This window comes from Melanotaenia boesemani, chromosome 18 (assembly GCF_017639745.1).
Source record: "Melanotaenia boesemani isolate fMelBoe1 chromosome 18, fMelBoe1.pri, whole genome shotgun sequence".
Lineage (NCBI taxonomy): Eukaryota > Metazoa > Chordata > Actinopteri > Atheriniformes > Melanotaeniidae > Melanotaenia > Melanotaenia boesemani.
This window is the reverse complement of record NC_055699.1, coordinates 32,921,059-32,940,505: the sequence shown is the minus strand read 5'-3', so window position 1 is coordinate 32,940,505 and position 19,447 is coordinate 32,921,059. Positions and strand designations below refer to the sequence as shown.

The window sequence follows — 19,447 nt, the reverse complement described above, 5'->3', positions numbered from 1 at the left end:
CCCTTCCATCCATCCATCCACCCACCCATCCATCCATGGACAAAGATGGCGGCGCGCACAGACGCAGCGGCCTGGAGCTCCTGCTACCACCGTAGTTTTTGCACTTTATTGGTGGTGCTGTGCATTATCTCGTACAGTTTTGGGACATTTCAGTACAGCAGAAGTGATCTCCTACAACTAAACAGCGGAGTACATCACCTGCCAGCCGAGTTTTTAATCCCTCCGGAGATCACCAGATCGCCTCCCGGGACACCCGCAGCTGAAGGCCGGAGGAGGAGACGCTGTGAGCGGAGTCGAAAGAGAGGCAAGCGGGGGGGCCTGTGGGCCAGGCTAAAGGCTAGCCCGTTTAAACCACCGCTCCCGACCATCTTTCTCTCAAACGCACGGTCTATCCGGAACAAACTGGACGAGATTCGGCTGCTAATGAACACGCGGAGGGCCATCAAAAACTGTTGCTGCATGATTTTTTGTGAGACCTGGCTAGACGGCTCCGTTCCGGACACGGCCATAGAGTTGGCTGGTCGCACCGCCTACCGAGCCGACAGGACCGCGGACTCTGGTAAGAAGACGGGCGGAGGACTATACATTTACATCAACAACTGCTGGTGCACTAACGTGACGGTAATGAATGAACTGTGTAGCCCAGATGCAGAATTGTTGCTGTTAAAGTGTCGGCCAATCTATCTCCCACGCGAATTCTCTGCTGTTTACATTGGTGCTGTTTACATACCACCGGACGCTAATACTAAGCTAGCGCTAGCACAAGTGAGCAGTAGTATTAACAACAGCCTAGTAGCACACCCAGACAGTGTTTTTATCGCAGCTGGGGACTTTAATCACGCAGATCTGAAATCAGTGCTTCACAAATTCCATCGAAATGTGAAGTGTGCTACTAGAGGAGATAGAACTTTGGACCAGGTGTATACTAATGTAGCAGATGCATACAAAGCCCAGGCCTATCCCCACCTGGGTCTTTCAGACCACCTTTCTCTCCTGCTACACCCACGGTACACACCAAAGATCAAGAGCACGGGGACCACAGTCAGCACAGTGAGAATATGGCCAGAGGACGCAATTCCTTTGCTCCAAGATTGTTTCCAATGCACGGAGTGGGATGTATTCAGAGAACAGGGCACCGATAATCGTGATGCACTGGATAATTACACCTCCACTGTTCTGGCCTATATCGGCTTCTGTGTGGACCAAGTTACATTCTGGAAACAATACCGTGTATTTCCCAACACACCACCCTGGATGACACATGGAGTACAACAACTTATCCGGAAAAGGAATTTAGCTTTTACCTCTGGGGACCAGGGGGCGTACAGCGCTGCCAGGGCTGACCTGAGGAGAGGCATCAATGCTGCCAAACAACAACACAAGAGGCGCATTGAGGCCAGATTTGACAACGCCACAGACTCTAGGCAGGTCTGGGAGGGCATCAGGGCCATTACGGACTATGGGAGGAAACCACCGTCACCCTCAGCTGACTGTCCCACCTTGGCTGAGGACTTAAACCGCTTCTATGCCCGTTTCGACAGGGACAATACTGACCCTGCCCTTCCCCCTCTCCCCTCCACAGATCCTGCTCCGGTCCTGAGCACACACGAGGTGAGACGTGTCTTCCAAGGCATTAACATCAGGAAAGCAGCCGGACCAGACGGAGTGCTGGGCCGTGTACTCAAAGACTGTGCTGCGGAGCTGGCAGATGTGTTCACCTCCATCTACAACACTTCACTGTCCTGCGCTCTGGTCCCAGCCTGCTTCAAGGCTGCCACAATCGTTCCCCTCCCGAAACAGCCAAACATCACATGTCTTAATGATTACAGACCTGTGGCACTCACCTCTATTCCTGCCAAATGCCTGGAGAGATTGGTTATCAAGCACATAAAAGCCGTTATATCACCATTACTGGATCCACACCAATTCGCCTACAGAGAGAACCGCTCAACTGAGGATGCCATCGCTACGGTGCTGCACACGGTACTGGAGCACCTGGAGAACAGGAACAGCTATGCACGGCTCCTCTTTGTAGACTACAGTTCGGCTTTTAATACCATCCGGCCGTTTAAACTGCCGTCCAAACTCCATCAGCCGGGACTCAATACCACCCTGTGCAATTGGATTGTGGACTTCTTAACTAATCGCACGCAGAGTGTTAGAGTGGGTAATAACACCTCCTCCACCCTTGTCATCAACACCGGGGCCCCCCAAGGGTGTGTTTTGAGCCCCCTGCTCTACACTCTGTTCACCCACGACTGTTCTGCCACCTCCTCGTCCAACCTCATTGTTAAGTTTGCCGATGACACCACAGTGCTCGGACTTATCACCAAGGACAATGAGACATACTACAGGACTGAGGTGCAACATCTGGTGTCTTGGTGCCATAACAACAACTTGGCCCTAAATATCAAGAAGACCAAAGAGATAGTCGTGGATTTCCGAAAGAAAGGACGAAACAACCACCAACCTCTCTTCATTGGCACTGACGTGGTGGAGAGGGTGAGCAGTTTTAAGTTTCTGGGGGTGACAGTGACTGAGGACCTGTCCTGGGGTACTCACATCGCCTCAGCTGTGGGAAAAGCCCAACAACGCCTATATTACCTGAGGAAGCTGAGGAGCGCTCGTATCCCCAGATGCCTGATGGTGAACTTTTACAACTGTGCCATCAGTAGTGTGCTGACATATGGGTTTTTAGTGTGGTTCTCCAGCTGCACTAAGGCTGACCAGCAGGCACTTCAGCAGGTGGTGAAAACAGCGGGGAAGGTCATCGGGATGGCTCTCCCAGAGATTAGCACCATCTACCCCACTCGCTGTCTGAGAAGAGTGCGCAACATCCTGCGGGACCAGTACCACCCAGCTCATCACCTCTTCCACCTGCTGCCCTCAGGGAGAAGGTACAGGGCCATAAAGGCCAGAACATCCAGACTGGCCAACAGCCTGTACCCTCAAGCTGTAAGACTTCTGAACACTGTCCCCCTCCCCTTTCTGCCACCCTCCCATGGACAATAACCACACCCACCGATCAATAGCACTGAACTGGTTTTGCATTGCTGCATAATGTCACTATCTTCATGTACTGTATCTGCCTGAATGTCCCCGCTCTCCAATACACTTTATCATCGCCCTGTTGCTGCTGCCAATATGCTGTACTGATGTCATACTGTGCTAACTGTGCTAATGTTTACACCCGGGTTATATTGGGGTTATTTATTACACTGGGCTAGCACTTACCAATTTTTTTTTTTTGCACTTTATCAACTACATGTGGATGTTCCAAACGTAATTTCGTTGTTTTTGTGACAATGACAATACTTGAATCTTCCATCCACCCTTCCATCCACCCATCTACCCATCCATCCATCCATCCATCCATCCATCCATCCATCCATCCATCCACCCTTCCATCCACCCATCTACCCATCCATCCACCCACCCTTCCATCCATCCATCCATCCATCCACCCTTCCATCCATCCATCTGTGGCAGCACACGTATACAAGTTTAAAGTTTCGACAACGCCACCCGGGGAATTTCACCCCGGGAATAGAATAATTTAGTCAAACAAGGCACCTAGGTGCGTGACCAGAAAAAGGGGAGCTTGTTCCAAGTTTGTCAAAATGTTTTTATTATAAAATCAATAAATGACTAAAATGAAAGAAAAAAGAATAAAATCCAGTTAATTAACAATGCAGCAGCCAGACTCACAGTGAGAAGCGGCAGGTAAGATGGGGCGTCAAATTCGCCCCACTCACATGCGAAGTCACCCTCCACACAGACACATCCATACACACGTGCTACCTCAACCCGATGGTGCCAGACACAGCACGGCAAACCACAACGAGACACCACCAAATCCACACCACCTCCACCGTGAGCTCTGGCCTGCAAAGCAAAAAAAACACAAATTAAACAGAGAAAGAAATAAAACAGGAAAGGATAAAACAATCACACTGGGATCAATGGTTGCTAAGCTCCTCCCCCAGTGGAACAAGACAGAAGCTAAAACGAAATTAAATTGTAAATAGAAAAACAAATAATCCTCCAAAACAAGAGTGCAGGGTAATGGCGGAAAAGTCCGCCTGCAACCAGTATGTCCGTCTCAGTTCGGAAGTCACGCCCCCTTGACAGCGTAGCAGCGGACACCCAAGAACTTCCTCTCCGGGCAAAGCAGCAGCGGCGGCGACGCTCCGTGGCCCACCTTTAATCCACTGCAACACGATCAATCAACTTTGGGGCTCCTATGAGCCTTCAGTTAATCCCTGTGATGCATGGAGCACGATGTCAGTAATTTATCTATTAACATCGTGCAGAATCAACAACTACTTACCAATCGACAGACAATCGGTCGCCTACACAAAGGGAGCTTGACGCTTTTCCTTCAACGGCGTGCACCTGATATGAAATGCCCACTTAGCATCACAAAATGCAACAGATGACCATGGAATGTTTAAACACATACCAAAACTGATCCACTCAAACAGCACCAGGCCGACAATGATCCCTGCTGCAGCAATCTTACGAAAGGAAAGACGCAACGTCTCTACACCCAGCTGCATGTGCTCAGTCTTCTGTCACCCAGTGTCGTCACTGCCCTTATATGGTGCAGCTCATGGCCCAATAGCACTGATCTCAAATGACGTCACATTTACTCATCAATATTCATGAGCTCCGGCAACAGCGCGAGTTCGGACAAACAAAGAGTTAGCTTACAATGACGACACCTAGTGTACGTGTAGTTTTGGAAGAAAAAGACGTCCCGGGAGCTTCATTTCAGTACAGTTCAATCAATAAACACAGTGTTGTTGAACTTAAACGTTGGTTGACATGTAGAGGCCTCAAAGTGAGCGGAAAGAAAGCTTTATTAGTTGAAAGGTAAGCTGTTTTTAAGCTAGCTCTCGCTCAGTTATTAGTGTTGTATGCGGTGTAACTAGTGTGTTTCACATTTCAGCAGGCCTAAACACACTTTAGCCACCAAAATGTAGTAAGAATGTTATAGTAGGAATTTATTTTAAATCTAGGCTATTACCCATCATTAACTCTGACAGTGCAACCCTAACTTGTTAAGGAGCTAAACGTGATATTAAATCAGTTACAGAAGTTAACTCCACTGTCCGAAAAAGTGGCCTGCCACTACCAATAAAATTGTTTTGAGTTATTTTATGGCCAAATAGTCTTTTTCTTATATTTGCCCCTTTCTCCCTTGTTTAAAACTGTGGCCTTCTATTGCTTGTTGTACTAACAAAACTTAACACTGAACAAATAATTATTATGAAAATGGATAGGAATGGAAAACAAATCTTTTTGTGAACAAAAGATGATTTGTTTTGAACATCATCTTCATTGATGCATTACATGCAAATCAATTTTCCTTTTTTCTACATCGATTTCCATTTAAACCAGTTTGAATTGATTTTAAATCAATTTTCGATTGTTTCCTTACATCCCTAGCAATCAATGAGTCATTCGGTTTTATGGACTTACCCCTTATACCACATAATATACTATGTAAAAACCATTCTTCTTAGACATATTAAAATAATATCAGGTATAGCTCCTTTATGAATTATAAATACAAAGGCAAGATATATTTATTTTCAGAGACATTGTTCTGTTTGATTATTAGATAAATACATTACTCCATGCATTGTGTTTGTACAGATGCCAGCATGCTGTGGATCAAAAATTACCAATTGATCCAGCTGTAGACGGTGGTGCATGGTATAACATCAAAGCTGCATTACAGCGAGGGTCAAGTCCAGCAAATGAGGATCTTCAACCAAGATCACAGTGAACATTATCAGTCACAATAAAAAAAACAAATGCATCTGAAATGTTTTTATTTGAACTTCATTTCTATTACAATTAATGGACGATGGAGTGTTGTTGTGGGTCAATCTTTTCCTCTTTCTCTTTGCTTCAGAAACAGCCTCATTTCTTTGGGTAGGAGCTTTCCTTTTGCGGGCTATTTTCTCCACCTAGAAACAGAAAATGAGTTTTATAAGATAATACCTCATTTGGTTTATAAACACAATCACAAAACAAAACATGACAATAGAACATTGGCTGAGCAAGCTTGGCCTGTTTTATTGACACCCAGCTGACAGGCAGGTCAAAGAAAAATAAATAGTGGCCCATTAGTCTTAATACTTTGGTGGCTTTGAGAGGTAAGGTCTAAAAAGCCTGTGTTACAAAATGTGGAGTGTTCAGCTACTGGATTCCATGACAACTGCCCACAGTAAAGCAGAGTTTATCATCTGTTGTTCATTCTTGTCTCATGAGACTAGTTTGAGCTTCTCATACTCGTATCATTCTGTGATCATTTGTTGCTGAATTACTTCTCCTAAGGTTACCATAGAAGCAAGAGGTAAGCAAAAAAGGGGAAAAGACATCATTGAGACAAAGGAGGTTGAGTTGAGATAACTACTTGAGCAATACTTGAGAAGTGGGATTAACAGGTGGGATCTCACTAATGTCTCAAATTCATCTGAATCCGAGACATTATAATTAATAATAGTTATAATAGTTCGTCCAGTAATGAAAGACAAGAAGTTGCCTTAAGTTCAGTAAAGAGTGGAGCTGTGCGTAGAGGCAATTGTCTGGACAACCAGCTACGGAAAAAGGATATCATGAACTGTATGAATGACCATTCTGCCGCGGAAAAGGCAAAGAACCTACCTGTCCAGATGTTGTTGCTGGTATTGGGTCTGGATCATCAATTGTTGGCCCTTTTCCACCGAGGAAATGCAGAGAGCAAATGTATGTATCCTTTGTCACATTTTTCTCAGTGAATCCCTCCCGTTTACAAGCTCGTACCCAACGTTGGCATTTCTCTGGTTCTCTTCCGGGCTTTGGAAATGGAATGAAAAACACTCCCTTCATATGTTCACGGTCACTATATTGCGAGTCACTTCGGCAGACACCGAAGCAGCAGTGTTTAGTTGTTACCATAATGGTTTTGTTAAAGAAATATTCGGCTATTCGGAATGCAACTTTGCTCGTACAAACACAGTATACACGCTCTACAGGTTGTTTGTCCGAATCCAATATGGCGGCGGCGCCTGCGCAGTACGCTGTTCTAAAAATAGCATTTTGACGTCATTCGTGATCAGTCCTATTAACGGGAACTACCCTGATTGCTGTCACCTGAGGTCTCTCACCACACATCCATCCATCCATCCATCCACCCATCCAAAGTGAATATTTAGAGGTAATCAATGAAAAGACAACTATGGTTAAATATATAACGGGTTGCGTCACCGCCCACAGATGCATTACGGTCCTCCTTGTGTTGCCTTCGTGTACCTCTAAGTGGGATATGTCAGAGCACGTTAAGCATGAAAAGAAAATAAATAGAAGAAAATATTACATATCTCCCATTATCGTTACAGAGAAGTCTTCCCCACACAACTGATAAAAATTCCATTTATTAGTTTTGTCGTTTTTCCTTGGCATTTTTTTCTTCTTCTAACTGAAACCTTCCACTCCGACTTTCTGATTGTCATGAATAAAGTTTTTTCAAAGAGCTTCTGCGTAATGACGTCGAACGACGCAAGGCACGTGCATAGTTGCACAACTTGTATTTGAGGTAAAACTGGCTGTGTCCGTCACGTTGACATTGGGAAACAAACCGGACGGGACGGAAGAACGTGACTGAGGTTACTTGTTACACAGGTCAGTTATTTATATATTATTGATATTTCCTAATCCACTGAAATGATGTATTTTAAAGCACACGTATCCCGACAGGGTAAGGTTACGGTAAAAGTTAACGTAACCTTAAGCTAAGGTTAGCTTAGCTGCTAAGTAGCCTAGCTAACGTTGAACTGAGGGCGATGTGGAAAGAAACAGTTCTTATAAAACCCGAACCAGCCAGTGTTTTGGTGTTTCACTCTGGTCCGTCAGGCCCGTTCCAGGCGGAGGGTAAACATGAATAATGAAAGCGGTGCTTAGCTCTGGAGACGGGCTACGCTAGCTTAACCAGTTGAAGATTAGTTATGCCTGAGCTAAGTGCTGTGCTAGGACAGTATTGTTTATTTGGTATTTCGATATTAGCTAAGCACCGTTTTTTGTGTATTTAATTACAGATAATTCACAACTTAATTTAACTGAAATGTCACAGCTTATGTAACACTGAATCGATGCTTTTAAAAGTGCAAGTCTCCTGTAAGTCCATGTGGAGCAGGTTCAGTCAGTGCCATAGCAGGTCATAATAATAAAAACACAGGAGGCTACAGGGCCTCTACCTACACCTGGGAGGCTTCTTTCTAGAAACTTCGTTATAAAATGCTTTGGAACATTTCTTTAGAAAGCAGGGAAAACATCTAGCTAGCGTTGACTTCCAGCTTCCTTTAGCAGAACAGCTGCTGTTTGACACACAAATAAAACTGGAACAGTGGAAATAAAGAAACTACACCACTTATCTGGTACTAAATACTTTATGCTACAGACCATCAAACACTGACCAGTAAAAGACGTCATGCCAGCCGCTGATGCCGGAACAGGGAAACTATCCTTGTAAAAGTTGGAGTGTTTTAGGTTTTTCTGTATGTATAATGTAAAGTTCAGTGATGCAGCTGAACTCATCACGTTAAGCTGTACAGTCCAACCAGAGCATCATTTACCAGGTACTGAACATTTTCCTTTGTGCTACAAAGCTGCTGGTTATCCTAACTTCAGGGTTAACTCTGGGTTTCTGTCCTATGATGCTAGTTCACGTCTTACTGGGTAAATCACCATGGCAACTTAGGCAGCAGGGGTGCACGCCAGGTCTGGAAGAGGTTCACGTCGAGCCTCTGCGGGCCTACGTGGCAGTGGCGCTGTCACCGCCTCACGCAGATGCTGCGCGGGTATGAATCCAGCTTTACGCTGAACGGCTACCCTGCCCTGGAGCAGGTTCTATTCTGGATCAGAGATCGAGTATAAAAGCTCCACCTCCTGACCTATCAGATCTCTTGGAAATTCTGTCCTGGTTCTCGACTTGTTCCCGAGTCTGTTTAGCTCCACCAGGGCTGATCTGAGATCATGAGCTTAACAATAAAGCTCACACATGGCAGAACTGCAGAACCATGAGTTTATGGAGCCACACCTACTCGTGTTGTCATGGTGACAAATTCATATTCCAACACTAACGCTCACACGGGGCGGAGCCTTTAAAGACCTGGATGGAGACTAGAAGCACTGAGAACGCAGACCTCCACCAAGACGTTTTAATTCATTTTTTAAGCTTTTTTTTAAGCTCTCCACATAGTAAAGAATCCTTAAAAAACACGTTGGACCCAGGCGGTGATCCGGATCACCCTCAAATATATAAACTTTTTCCTTTATTCCAGACACAACGTAAAGCAGAGAGAGGAGGCTCTGGGCTGTAATTAGAGCTGGGCGATTAATCGATAAAATCGATAAATCGAATTTTCCATTTTTGACGATTTATTTTTATGAAAATCGTGATTTTTTTTCCATAGTTAGCTAGCAGCAGACGTAGCCCTCCCTCCACACCAGAACGGTGTTTGTCTGACAGGTTTTCACTAACGCCTGGGATTTAGCTGTGCGTATAACTGCAGTGATAAATGCTGCTCTCTATGAGATGCAGAAGTCAACTTAACCCACAAACCCTAGTAAAGAGACAACCTTCATCAGAGGAATTATTCCTGCAGTGGATCCTGTATAAGGATCCAGATGGAAGAGATCACGGATGTAGTTGTGTCGCATATTTCTATGTAAGTTATAAAGCCGTTTATATGGTGGAAAAGCTACGACATTATATGCTTCAGTTTTGAGGGCATTCACTTATAATTCACTAATAAATGTTTTTAATAACTTTATTTATGTTTTGTAAAAACAAAGAAAAAATAAAAATCGATTAAGATCGGAAATTCGATTTGGTTATAAAAAATCTTAAAAAAAAAAAATAAAATAAAATAATTTTTAGGCCATATCGCCCAGCTCTAGCTGTAATAAAGTGAAATTGACTGATTCATGGCCGTTTATATTGGCCAGTCAATTAATGTTTTACAATCTGATGATTTTCTGCCAGCGCTCCTTCCTGACTGTTGCTATGGCAACAGTGCTGCTTCTGGCCTGGTTGATGTGTTTAATTCTTCAGACTCGTCTACAGTGACGTAGCTGCTCTGCAGGGTTTCTCCATGTCTGTGATGGGTCAGACGCTGTAGACTCCGCCCCTTTCACGTGAGCGTGCTCTGACCTAGATGGAAAACTCTGGTTGAGTTACAGAGCTGATTACCAGCTTCGTAGGTGCGCTGATCCAGATCCTGAGTGTCGGGGTAAGTCCAGGTAAAGGAGATATCCTGGTACGTTACTCCTGCTTCCTGGTCCAGGTCTCTGGACAGGCTGGCAGTCCATTGCAGATCTAGTGAAACATGGTGGATAGATTTCCTGTTTCATGTCCTGCTTTACAGGCTGAGACGTCCTCCTCCATCACACCGGCCTCATGTTTCATCCCACCAGGAGGATTTAACACGCTAGTTTGGAGGGAAAACCCTGACAGACTTTCCCATGGAAACACGGAAGCAGTAACACGTGTTGTTTACCTTCCTCAGCTGTTCACATGGACATGGAGTGTGAGGTTCAGGATCTTTAGAATCAATCGCAGGTGAAGAGAAGCCTTTCTGCAGAGAGTAAAGCCTGAGCGGTCATGTGACATGCTCACACTCAGATCTGAGCTTTCCGGTGCACCATGGACACCAGACAGATTTTCTAACAGGAACGTAGTGAGTTTCAGTGGGTTAAATGTGTGAAAGTGCGGCGCGGCCAGCGTGGAGGTGAGGGGCTTCAGGAGACTTGCAGTGTCCGGGTGAATGGAGCCAACTGGATGTCTGACGGAGTAAACCAGGTTTCTGTAACCGTGGTGACCGCATTCCTGCTTCTTCCTCAGTATGGTGTCTTCTGTGTGTCCACACCCGATAGGACAGGATGGGGGCCTCCATGTCCACACCCGCTCCACCTACGGTGAAGGCTGAGACCATGATGGCCGCCCCTCCTCAGGGTTGTCCTATGCACCAAGACGTCCAGCCGGTCAAAGGTGTGGTAATCACTGTTGTTTTGACCAGTAACACTGTTGTTTGGTTGTAATGTGGTTGGATCTGCTTTTCTCAGTGTCTCCACCTGCAGAGTGTCCCATGCATCAAGCTCCGCCTGTCAAAGGTAAATTTAAGTTGTTCTTCAACATCTTTCCATGGACAGATTCTTTTCTAAATGCTAGAAGCTCCTTCAGTGGCCATGGCGCTTTTAACCCTTATACCTCCAGCAGATCTGAGCTCCACCTCCTCCTCCACCAGGAGTGGTAGGGTGTAGCTCTGTGGGGTAAATCATAAAAACATCACTATCACTACTGTGTTGCTAAGAGACCTCTTTTTAGACCTGGACATGATGATGAAGCCACTTCCTGTCAGACTTTCCACCAATCAGAGAGCTTAGATTGACGGTAACGTCCAATCAGGAGCAGCCAAAGATCAACCAGTTCCAGCTGCTACAGACTGGTTTATGTTAGAGAAATCAGGCAGGTGGACCAAAATAAAGGGCGTGGAGGCTAACGGGTTCATGAAGTATTCTTGTCTCCAGCAGTGTCTCCTCTGTCTGAGTGTCCCATGCACAAAGCAGAGGCAGGTCCAGTCCACCAGGACCGGGCCTACGAGTTTGTGGAGTGTCCCATGAGGGCAGCAGCCGGCATGCAGAGCGACATTGATCCATCAAATATGGTACTAGTAGCATCGTGGAGAGGCTGGGTGCTGGGGATTAATTCATGTTATGTATTTAACACCCATTAGCTCCTAAAACAGGAGATAAAGCAGCAATAATCTGCTAGAATGTGTCATCTGTCATGGTGGACTGGGTTGTCTTATTCTATGTGTGTGTGTGTGGACAGATGCCTCCTCCTAACCAGACGCCAGCTCCAGACCAGCCCTTTAACCTGTCCGTGTCCAGGGAGGAGTCCACCATTCCCCGTCACGACACAGAGAAGAACTGGGTGTATCCGTCGGAGCAGATGTTCTGGAACGCCATGCTGCGGAAAGGGTCGGTCCACGTTCCAGCATTTACAGACCTGCTGCCACGTTTTTTTCGTGTATAGAGGAGTAAATATATCTACATTTAAACTTATTAAAAGATGAAACCTCACGTTTAAGTTTTTCACACCGCCGCTGTTCTCACCGCTGCGTGTACAATCCCAAAGTTTTAGTAGTTGCACAGAGCAGGTGCATCAATAATCTATAATCAGCCTGAGGATTTCTGCTTCCTATCAGCTGGGAACGGAGGGAGCGCTGCCTGCTAGCTTCTATGTTTAGCATCTCTGTGGGAAACGGGTTGAACCTGCTGTTAACTCTGAAACCCAGATTACTGGAGATAAATCCAGTCCCATCTGAGCCTGATCATTTTCTTTCTCAGCTAGGAGTTATGCTTCACCTCGTCCATTTTTCTCTGTGCTCACGTTTTCTATGAAAGCAGCATGGACATAAGCAAAGAGATGTGAGTAGCTCCGTTAGGTCGTAGCCCACTCCACCTACAGGTGATCTGAAGGAATCGGACATTTTCCCACCCTGATCCAGCTGCATGTTGGAGGGCAGGTCTCTGCCACCCACACAGCATCTAACTTCACATCTCCCTCCAGCCATCATCAGGGTCACGCTTTTCATTCGCTTTTCATTAGCTTATTATTCGCTTTTCATTAGCTTATCATTAGCTTATCATTCGTTTATCATTAGCTTATCATTCGCTTATCATTCGCTTATCATTCGCTTATCATTCGTTTATCATTCGCTTTTCATTTGCTTTTCATTCGCTTATCATTCGCTTATCATTAGCTTATCATTCGCTTATCATTAGCTTATCATTCGCTTATCATTAGCTTATCATTCGCTTATCATTCGCTTATCATTAGCTTATCATTCGCTTTTCATTAGCTTATCATTAGCTTATCATTCGCTTATCATTAGCTTATCATTCGCTTATCATTCGTTTATCATTCGCTTTTCATTCGCTTTTCATTCGCTTATCATTAGCTTATCATTAGCTTATCATTCGCTTATCATTCGTTTATCATTCGCTTTTCATTTGCTTTTCATTCGCTTATCATTAGCTTATCATTCCCTTATCATTCGTTTATCATTCGCTTTTCATTTGCTTTTCATTCGCTTATCATTCGTTTATCATTCGCTTTTCATTTGCTTTTCATTCGCTTATCATTCGCTTATCATTCGCTTATCATTAGCTTATCATTCGCTTATCATTAGCTTATCATTCGCTTATCATTCGTTTATCATTCGCTTTTCATTTGCTTTTCATTCGCTTATCATTAGCTTATCATTAGCTTATCATTCGCTTATCATTCGTTTATCATTAGCTTATCATTCGCTTATCATTAGCTTATCATTCGCTTATCATTCGTTTATCATTCGCTTTTCATTTGCTTTTCATTCGTTTATCATTAGCTTATCATTCGCTTTTCATTTGCTTTTCATTCGCTTATCATTCGCTTATCATTCGCTTATCATTAGCTTATCATTCGCTTATCATTAGCTTATCATTCGTTTATCATTAGCTTATCATTCGCTTATCATTCGCTTATCATTCGTTTATCATTCGCTTTTCATTTGCTTTTCATTCGTTTATCATTCGCTTATCATTCGTTTATCATTAGCTTATCATTCGCTTATCATTAGCTTATCATTCGTTTATCATTAGCTTATCATTCGTTTATCATTCGCTTTTCATTTGCTTATCATTCGCTTTTCATTCGCTTATCATTCGCTTATCGTTAGCTTATCATTCGGTTATCATTCGCTTTTCATTTGCTTATCATTCGCTTATCATTCGCTTATCATTAGCTTATCATTCGTTTATCATTAGCTTATCATTCGTTTATCATTCGCTTTTCATTTGCTTATCATTCGCTTTTCATTAGCTTATCATTCGCTTATCATTCGTTTATCATTCGCTTATTATTCGTTTATCATTAGCTTATCATTCGTTTATCATTCGCTTATCATTCGTTTATCATTTGCTTATCATTCGCTTTTCATTAGCTTATCATTCGCTTATCATTAGCTTATCATTCGTTTATCATTCGCTTATCATTCGTTTATCATTTGCTTATCATTCGCTTTTCATTAGCTTATCATTCGCTTATCATTAGCTTATCATTCGTTTATCATTCGCTTATCATTCGTTTATCATTCGCTTTTCATTTGCTTTTCATTCGCTTATCATTCGCTTATCATTCGTTTATCATTAGCTTATCATTCGTTTATCATTAGCTTATCATTCGTTTATCATTCGCTTTTCATTTGCTTTTCATTCGCTTATTATTCGCTTATCATTCGCTTTTCATTCGCTTATCATTCGCTTATCATTCGTTTATCATTAGCTTATCATTCGTTTATCATTCGCTTTTCATTTGCTTTTCATTCGCTTATCATTAGCTTATTATTCGCTTATCATTCGCTTATCATTCGCTTATCATTCGCTTTTCATTAGCTTATCATTAGCTTATCATTCGTTTATCATTCGCTTATCATTCGCTTTTTATTAGCTTTTCATTCGCTTTTCATTCACTTTTCATTAGCTTATCATTCGCTTTTCATTCACTTTTCATTAGCTTATCATTCGTTTATCATTCGCTTATCATTCACTTTTCATTAGCTTATCATTCGCTTTTCATTCACTTTTCATTAGCTTATCATTCGCTTTTCATTCACTTTTCATTAGCTTATCATTCGTTTATCATTTGCTTTTCATTTGCTTTTTATTAGCTTTTTATTAGCTTATCATTCGCTTTTCATTCACTTTTCATTAGCTTATCATTCGCTTATCATTAGCTTATCATTCGCTTATCATTCGCACATGCAGCCACAGGATTGATTCCAGAACCAGGTTTAAGGTCTGTAGATCCTCAGGGTTGTGTTTATTACGTCTGTTTGTGCTGCAGGTGGCGCTGGCGGGACGATGACCTCGCTCCAGATGACATGACCAACATCATTAAAATCCACAACCGGAACAACGAGCAGGCGTGGGAGGAGATCCTGAAGTGGGAGACGTTACACGCACGGTAAGTCACATTTTACCGGTAAACCCACACTCCTGATGGATGTAATCATGGTTAGTTAACCAATGAAGCCCCATCTCCCCGGTTTCCGGGACAGTGGTGTTTACATCCGGTTTCTGGTATGTAAATATGAGTGTGTGTGGTATCCAGTGAAAGTCCAGAATCTCAGCTATGAGCTGTCTCCACCTGTTCCCTCTGCATGAACATGGACCAACATGCATGCATGCTCTCCACTGGGAGCAGAAATCTCCAACCAGGATTCACAGAACCAGAAGCAGAAGCTAAATTCTGCTTCTTCACAACTTCCTCCCAGCTCGATAAAACCACATTTACTGGAAAACGCCCAAAAACTCCATTTACTGTCCCTCCAAAATCTGTTTCCTGCCTGGATACATGGTTCTGATTGGATGAAGACAGGTGTCCCCCCAGATGTTTCCCTCCCTATCCTTGATGATTGGTGAGATGGATGTAACCATGGTAACACCAGTATAATTCTGCTGAGGATCGATCATGGGAATCAGCTGATGGAAGGTGGAGTTGGGACTGCTCCCTTCGTAGTATCACAGCAACGTCCTTTTCAAACGTTGTCCTACGTCGCTGTCCTCATACTCGCATGCATGTTTTGCGTTGCCATGGTTGTAAGTCAGCTCCTCCACTAGGGGGCAGTGCTGAGTTCAGAGTTCACTCCCGGGAGCTGATGACAGTTTCAGACGCTGGTTAGCGGCGGTACTGCATCGCTATGACGTTTTCCAGCCGCCCAACACGCCCTAAACACTCGCATACAGAAAGCTCGCACAGTTGTCCTTGTCTTCAGTCTTCTTCTGCTCTTTGTTCCGTTCCTGATCCTCTTCTTCTCTGGGTTGTTTCCGTCGCTGGTCGTATGTCAGCTGTTCTGCCGAGTGCTGCCGGCGTGGTTTCCGGTGGTATTGCTCCGTCTTCCAGTCCAAGTGACGGACGTGTCTGTGAGGATCTGACTGAAAACCTCCGAGCGGTCTCTTTGCTGGAACCTCTGGGACTTGTTTTCTCTCCAGTTCCACGAATCTTTGAGCAGATTTCGTCCACATGTTGCTTCGTTCTGCAGGGTTCTGTCTCCTGCAGCTCACGTTCAGAGGTTTATGCTGGAAATGAAAGAAAGTGTGGAGAATCCTTGATGTTTCCCATGTTCTGTCCTCATTTATTGTAACGCAGCAGCATCTGATTTCCACACCAGCTTCACACAGTTAACAATGACTGGTTCCTTCTGTTTGGGTTGGAACCCCAGAATCACGTGTGAATGTTAGGGTTGAACTTTATTTTGTCATCTTTAACATCAGTGTGTGCTGCTTTGGAGCAGTAAAATCTGTCTCTTGTTTTCTGGCAGAGAGTGTCCATGCGGTCCCACGTTGAAGAGGTTTGGTGGGAAGGCCAAGGAGTTCTCGCCCAGGGCCCGTATCCGTCACTGGATGGGGTGAGTGTCTCCATCTTCATGTTTGGTATAACAGCCTGCTTCAGAGGCCAGGTTTCACTTCGGAGTGTCTCCTTTCAGCTACGAGCTTCCATTCGACCGGCACGACTGGATCATTGACCGCTGTGGGAAGGAGGTGCGCTACATCATCGACTACTACGACGGTGAAATCAACAAAGACAACTACCAGTTCTCCATCCTGGATGTGCGCCCTGCCTTTGACTCTATAGACGCTGTGTGGGACCGCATGAAGGTGGCCTGGTGGCGCTGGACCTCCTAAAGGACTTGACATCAGGGTGGTGCTGGGGAAAAAGACTGTTATAGTGTCTGAAGATCAGTCTGCTCCTTTATTTCATGCTTCATAGAAGACTGATTAAAAACGCTGTAATGAGGCGGATCTTAAAGCAACAAGGCCGTCTCAGATGTTTGACTTTGGAGTGGCTGATTGAATGGATTTAACCTTCTTCCATGTGTGAGGTGGTGAGTTGCTTCACCAGAAGCTTCCCCTAACTAGATCCTGTCAGGCTGCAGCGAGGGAAGGTCTTTGCTTCATTTCCACTCTCCAAGATGCAGGTCAGAGTAGAAAAGCAAGTAGGTTATTATAAACATTTTTACTGACACGTGTCCCAAACCAAAAGTAAGAAGTCACAGAATCTTTAAAATAGTTCAAGCTAGTCCTGATCAATGAATCTGTCCTGGATTTTTAACCAGGACCTTTCTGTGTAAACCCTGCCTGCTGCACATCACCCATGCACCGAAGCTGGATAGTTTGTTCTCTCAGAGGCATGAAGTGCTGCAAGGGATTAATAAAGTATTTCTATTCTATTCTAACCTGCACGGCGTCGGCTGTGTGATGGTGCTTGTTCCTCTGCTGGGTAGGACTGGAGCTCCGTGTCTGTTGTAGATGGAATAAGAGCAGCAGGAGGAATATCTGCTGCTGCTTTCAGCTCAGCAATGAAGCATGTTTAGAGGCTGAATGACCACCACCTTGAAACCTGCATGGACTGCCCTTCCTTCCTGTCTGCCCATACTGGGGCTATTTATTGTTGGAATGAGGGAAGTGGAAAGTTTTTTTTGTGCATGGACACACTCCATGCTTCTGGAAATGTTTTCATTCTGTTAATAAATTGATTCTTTTCTGCTCCTGGAAATGTTTTCATTTGGAAACTGTAGCACAGAGCAGGGGTTTCCACCTTCCTTCATGCAGCTGTGGACCCCCATGGACCAGACCAGGCTGGGCTTCATGCTGTCACTAGCTCCTCACCACTACGTTCTGTTCATTTATTCTAACCGAGTCCTGTCCTTCCAGAAAACCAAAGTTAAGCTAGATACTAACATGATTCTACTCTTTTCTAAAGAAGGACCAATCATCTTCACCCTGGACATTTTTCATTAATGACATGATGCAGAATAGGGATGGACGGGATACCGTAGCTCTGAGATAAATCCGGGTCTCTGGGATGGACGGGATACTGTAGCTCTGAGATAAATCCGGGTCTCTGGGATGGACGGGATACTGTAGCTCTGAGATAAATCCGGGTCTCTGGGATGGACGGGATACCGTAGCTCTGAGATAAATCCGGGTCTCTGGGATGGACGGGATACCGTAGCTCTGAGATAAATCCGGGTCTCTGGGATGGACGGGATACCGTAGCTCTGAGATAAATCCGGGTCTCTGGGATGGACGGGATCTACCGTAGCTCTGAGGTAAATCCGGGTCTCTGGGATGGACGGGATCTACCGTAGCTCTGAGGTAAATCCGGGTCTCTGGGATGGACGGGATCTACCGTAGCTCTGAGGTAAATCCGGGTCTCTGGGATGGACGGGATCTACCGTAGCTCTGAGGTAAATCCGGGTCTCTGGGATGGACGGGATCTACCGTAGCTCTGAGGTAAATCCGGGTCAGGGTGCACTTTAAAGTTTAGAGACGCAGCCAGCTCTGGATCCTTGTCATGGTAAAGTTTCTTTCCTGATCCATAAAGGAGCCGGTGTGTTTAGGATAGCGCCCCCTTTCTGCTGCAGGATGTATCTGCTGGATATTTCCCTCCAGGATGGAAACATTGCAGCTCATAAAGTCAGGGTAGTTCAAATATGTAAACGGAGGAACTTTGTTGATATTTATTCATTATTTAAATATTTCTACATTAAAATCACGTGTATTTACTCGGCACACGTACACTTTGAGTCAGATTAATATGAGCAGCTTCATGGCCTCCCTGTCGCTGTTTGTGATGATTTCCTCCATAACGCCTGCTGGTGCTGAGGTTTAGAGTTTCTTTGGTTGGGTTGTTAGACTGAGACGTGAAGGTTTAATATGCTGATTTATTCAGCTTTAGGACGCAGGTTTGACTCCAGTCATCAGGAGTAGAAACCAGGCACAAAGGAGGAAACGATAGTTAGCCAGAGCAAGCAGGAGCAAAATTTCACTTCAATAAAATGTTTAAATTACTTAATACAATATTATTAAAAGACCACAGTGTTGGAAAGCTTCATGTTTGGTTTAAGATTCAAAGTGTTTATTGTCATTTTCACCGGAAAGAAACCAGTTTCCCGGAACAATGAAATTCTTCCACACTGAGTGCCATAAAGATTATAGAAGAAAAACAGCTTTAACAAACACTAGATAGAAGATAAAGACTCTGTAAAACTAAAGCTACGTAAACTTGTGCCACATTCAACACTGAACGATTAGATGGAAACTAATAAGGAAGAGAACTGCTTGTACAAGCTGAGTGTTGAACCAGATAATCATGGTTTGGCGCTAACGAAGTACAACAGTAAGTCACGTTTACTGACTGCTGCATCAAACCCGTCAGTGCCAGTAAAATTAAAGGCTGCTAACGTAGCATCTTTAGCTTTTCAGTGTCAATCCTCAGATTTTTCTTTCATTTCAGTCGTTTCCTTTAAATATGTTGAAAAGTTGTGGCTGGTTCCATAAACATGGC

The 19,447-nt window shown here is 44.2% G+C and overlaps 1 protein-coding gene and 1 long non-coding RNA gene across 3 annotated transcripts; one reads left to right on the top strand and one right to left on the bottom strand.

The window, feature by feature from the left end:
• Window positions 1–5,823: 5,823 nt before the first annotated feature.
• Window positions 5,824–7,201, bottom strand: LOC121628441. The gene is made up of 2 exons (XR_006008174.1): window positions 6,679–7,201; window positions 5,824–5,978 (listed from the first exon to the last, which is right to left on the bottom strand). It is a non-coding gene; the product is annotated as an uncharacterized LOC121628441 (long non-coding RNA).
• Window positions 7,202–7,563: 362 nt separating this feature from the next.
• Window positions 7,564–17,645, top strand: LOC121629078 (holocytochrome c-type synthase-like). 2 transcript variants are annotated; one of them, XM_041968584.1, is made up of 8 exons: window positions 7,564–7,674; window positions 10,927–11,041; window positions 11,116–11,163; window positions 11,584–11,717; window positions 11,885–12,033; window positions 14,942–15,061; window positions 16,419–16,505; window positions 16,584–17,645. In XM_041968584.1, exons 2-8 carry the CDS (start codon window positions 10,933–10,935, stop codon window positions 16,780–16,782), a joined length of 846 nt encoding a protein of 281 aa, XP_041824518.1. In that variant the 5' UTR covers window positions 7,564–7,674; window positions 10,927–10,932; the 3' UTR covers window positions 16,783–17,645. The 2 variants fall into 2 exon arrangements, with proteins under 2 accessions (XP_041824518.1, XP_041824517.1); XM_041968583.1 differs by having other exon boundaries at window positions 11,581–11,717.
• Window positions 17,646–19,447: the final 1,802 nt, after the last annotated feature.

Coding starts and splice junctions, on each gene's coding strand:
- LOC121629078 (XM_041968583.1), top strand. CDS start 10,933: ATGGGGGCCTCCATGTCCACACCCGCTCCACCTACGGTGAAGGCTGAG. Junction 12,034..14,941: donor AACGCCATGCTGCGGAAAGG/GTCGGTCCACGT, acceptor TTTGTGCTGCAG/GTGGCGCTGGCGGGACGATG. Junction 16,506..16,583: donor CGTATCCGTCACTGGATGGG/GTGAGTGTCTCC, acceptor GTCTCCTTTCAG/CTACGAGCTTCCATTCGACC.